General features: G+C 29.9%; 1 protein-coding gene across 1 annotated transcript in view; it reads left to right on the top strand.

Moving 5' to 3' along the window:
* LOAG_17987 (hypothetical protein) overlaps positions 1 to 2,029 on the top strand; it is a gene marked incomplete at both ends in the record, with an annotated part of 5,215 nt that overhangs the window by 1,379 nt on the left and 1,807 nt on the right. The window contains 3 exons of the mRNA XM_020450657.1: positions 156 to 326; positions 834 to 890; positions 1,064 to 1,145. Of these exons, the coding sequence (XP_020305637.1) occupies positions 156 to 326; positions 834 to 890; positions 1,064 to 1,145 (310 nt within the window). The remainder of the gene's footprint in view (positions 1 to 155; positions 327 to 833; positions 891 to 1,063; positions 1,146 to 2,029) is intronic.

The raw sequence follows: 2,029 nt of genomic DNA, 5'->3' as shown, positions 1-2,029 counted from the left end.
AAGACTTAATCATTTGCTTGTAGGGCAAACAAGACTTAATCATTTGCTTGTAGGGCAAACAAGACTTAATCATTTGCTTGTAGGACAAACTTAATCATTTGGATAATCCAAATTGATGCTGATTCGATGTGGATTTATATTTGAATCTTTTGCAGTGGGTTCTGGATAATGATGGGATATTTAACAATGAAAATGTTATGCCAAATATTGTTTACGTAATCTGGATCGAATTATTAGACGAATCGTCTCTGTTGAATAATGATGTTCTGATGAAGGTAACTGAAATCGTTCGACCAGCCTATGATCAACTTCCTATTTATGATGCGGTTAGTTTTGTTTGTATTAATGAGCTAGTTAAAATCCTTTTTCTTTTTTAAACTAATTGTAGCTTCCTCCTCTTATTGCATCATATTTTTTTATACTTGTTTTTGATATGAAGAAAATTGCCAAACCCTTCTAATATCAACCATTAGGTTGAATTGTTACTTTGGCACAATTCAGTCCTATGACTTATCATCATATTAAAATGATCGGTACAAGAAGGTAGGTATGACAGAAACACATCATCTATTCTGTAGCATTGCACTGCAGTGAAGCACAAAGTGGGGATTCTTCGAACTTTATCAGTTCTTTAGAAATTATTTTAAAAACTGTTGTTAGTGTCATGCGAAATATTTTGAGTGGTTTGAAATTGGTTCATTGCGGCATAGCGATATTTTTCTATTTTAAATAATATCAATAATTTTGCATTTTATCTCTAAATATATGATCAGATCGTAATTCACCTTACGATATTTAGCATTTTCCTCCTTTTTTTGAAATATTTTTTTCAGCCATGGAATGAATCAGAAATGCCAGCTGATGCAGGGTTATTGTCAGTTCACTGTTTGGTATATTTCTTCACCAATTATCAATAAGTTTACCACTTCATTATCACTTTAACACATTATTGTTATCGTTATCGTAATTAATTTGTTATTTCATTTGAAGTGACATATATTTATGTATTTCCTTATGTTGGATAACAAAGTCAGTTATCTTTCCGTCTTCTTTCTTTTTTTAGCAAAATCGGCCCAAAAATAAAATCAATCCAGCTGCTATATATTCAGGATTAGTAGTTTGGCGTGATATGGAATGTCGACGAAGTAAGTGATTTCTTAAATATTAGTAGTTTCTTTTTTTTTCCCATATTTATCCAAATTACAGAACTTGTATGTTAGTCAGTGTCTAAAATGTTCGGTGTTATTGAAATGTGACAGGAGACTTGGAATATCATAGATTTCGTCTGTAGCTTTAAGTATTTTCGTTAATGTTCTTTTAACTACTCTTGCTCTACTTTTGTCTTTTTTTTTGTTTTAACTACTTTAATTATTTTCGTTCTAATATTTTCAAACACCGATCAAATTTGTTGATTTTTTTCCAACAAAAAAACTGATTCAGTAAAAGAAGTGTAAAACTTTTCCCAATGATAACAAACATTTAATAATAAATCAGCAGTAACAAACATTTTAAGATATTATTAATCGAATATAATTTCGGTATTCATATCAGAATTCTTTTTATTTCTTTCTTCTTTCCATTTTATCTATTAAAGTGGAAACTTTATTGCCTTTTCATATTTTTATGACTACTTTAGCTTGAAACAACAAATTTATCGGGATCAAGTACTTTAAAATTTGTTATCAGTTTTTCAACTTTTACGTTCTTTGCTTATTTACTTATCTGAAGTCATTTTTTTCTTTCTCCTTTTTGTTTATACTATACTAAATTAATTTTCGTTTATACCAAATTAATTTTGTTACATAAAAAGTTGCCTTATGGTCGTAGCAACCGGACTTGTTTACTTTCGCCATCAACAATGCCAAAATATTGCGATAGGTGCTTGGCTTGATTTTGTTGTTCGGATTCGGTTGGTTTCTATTTCGTTTACCATTTTTCCGATTTAGCTATTCAGGGACTTCCTTTCTTAAATATTACCAATTTTTAGTATTTCAGGTTCTCAGGTTCTTGTCTAATGCTTGCATTAAAC

This window comes from Loa loa (genome assembly GCF_000183805.2).
Source record: "Loa loa unplaced genomic scaffold supercont3.167, whole genome shotgun sequence".
Taxonomy (NCBI): domain Eukaryota; kingdom Metazoa; phylum Nematoda; class Chromadorea; order Rhabditida; family Onchocercidae; genus Loa; species Loa loa.
The sequence above is the reverse complement of the archived record's forward strand: the minus strand, read 5'-3'. Positions and strand labels throughout refer to the sequence as shown.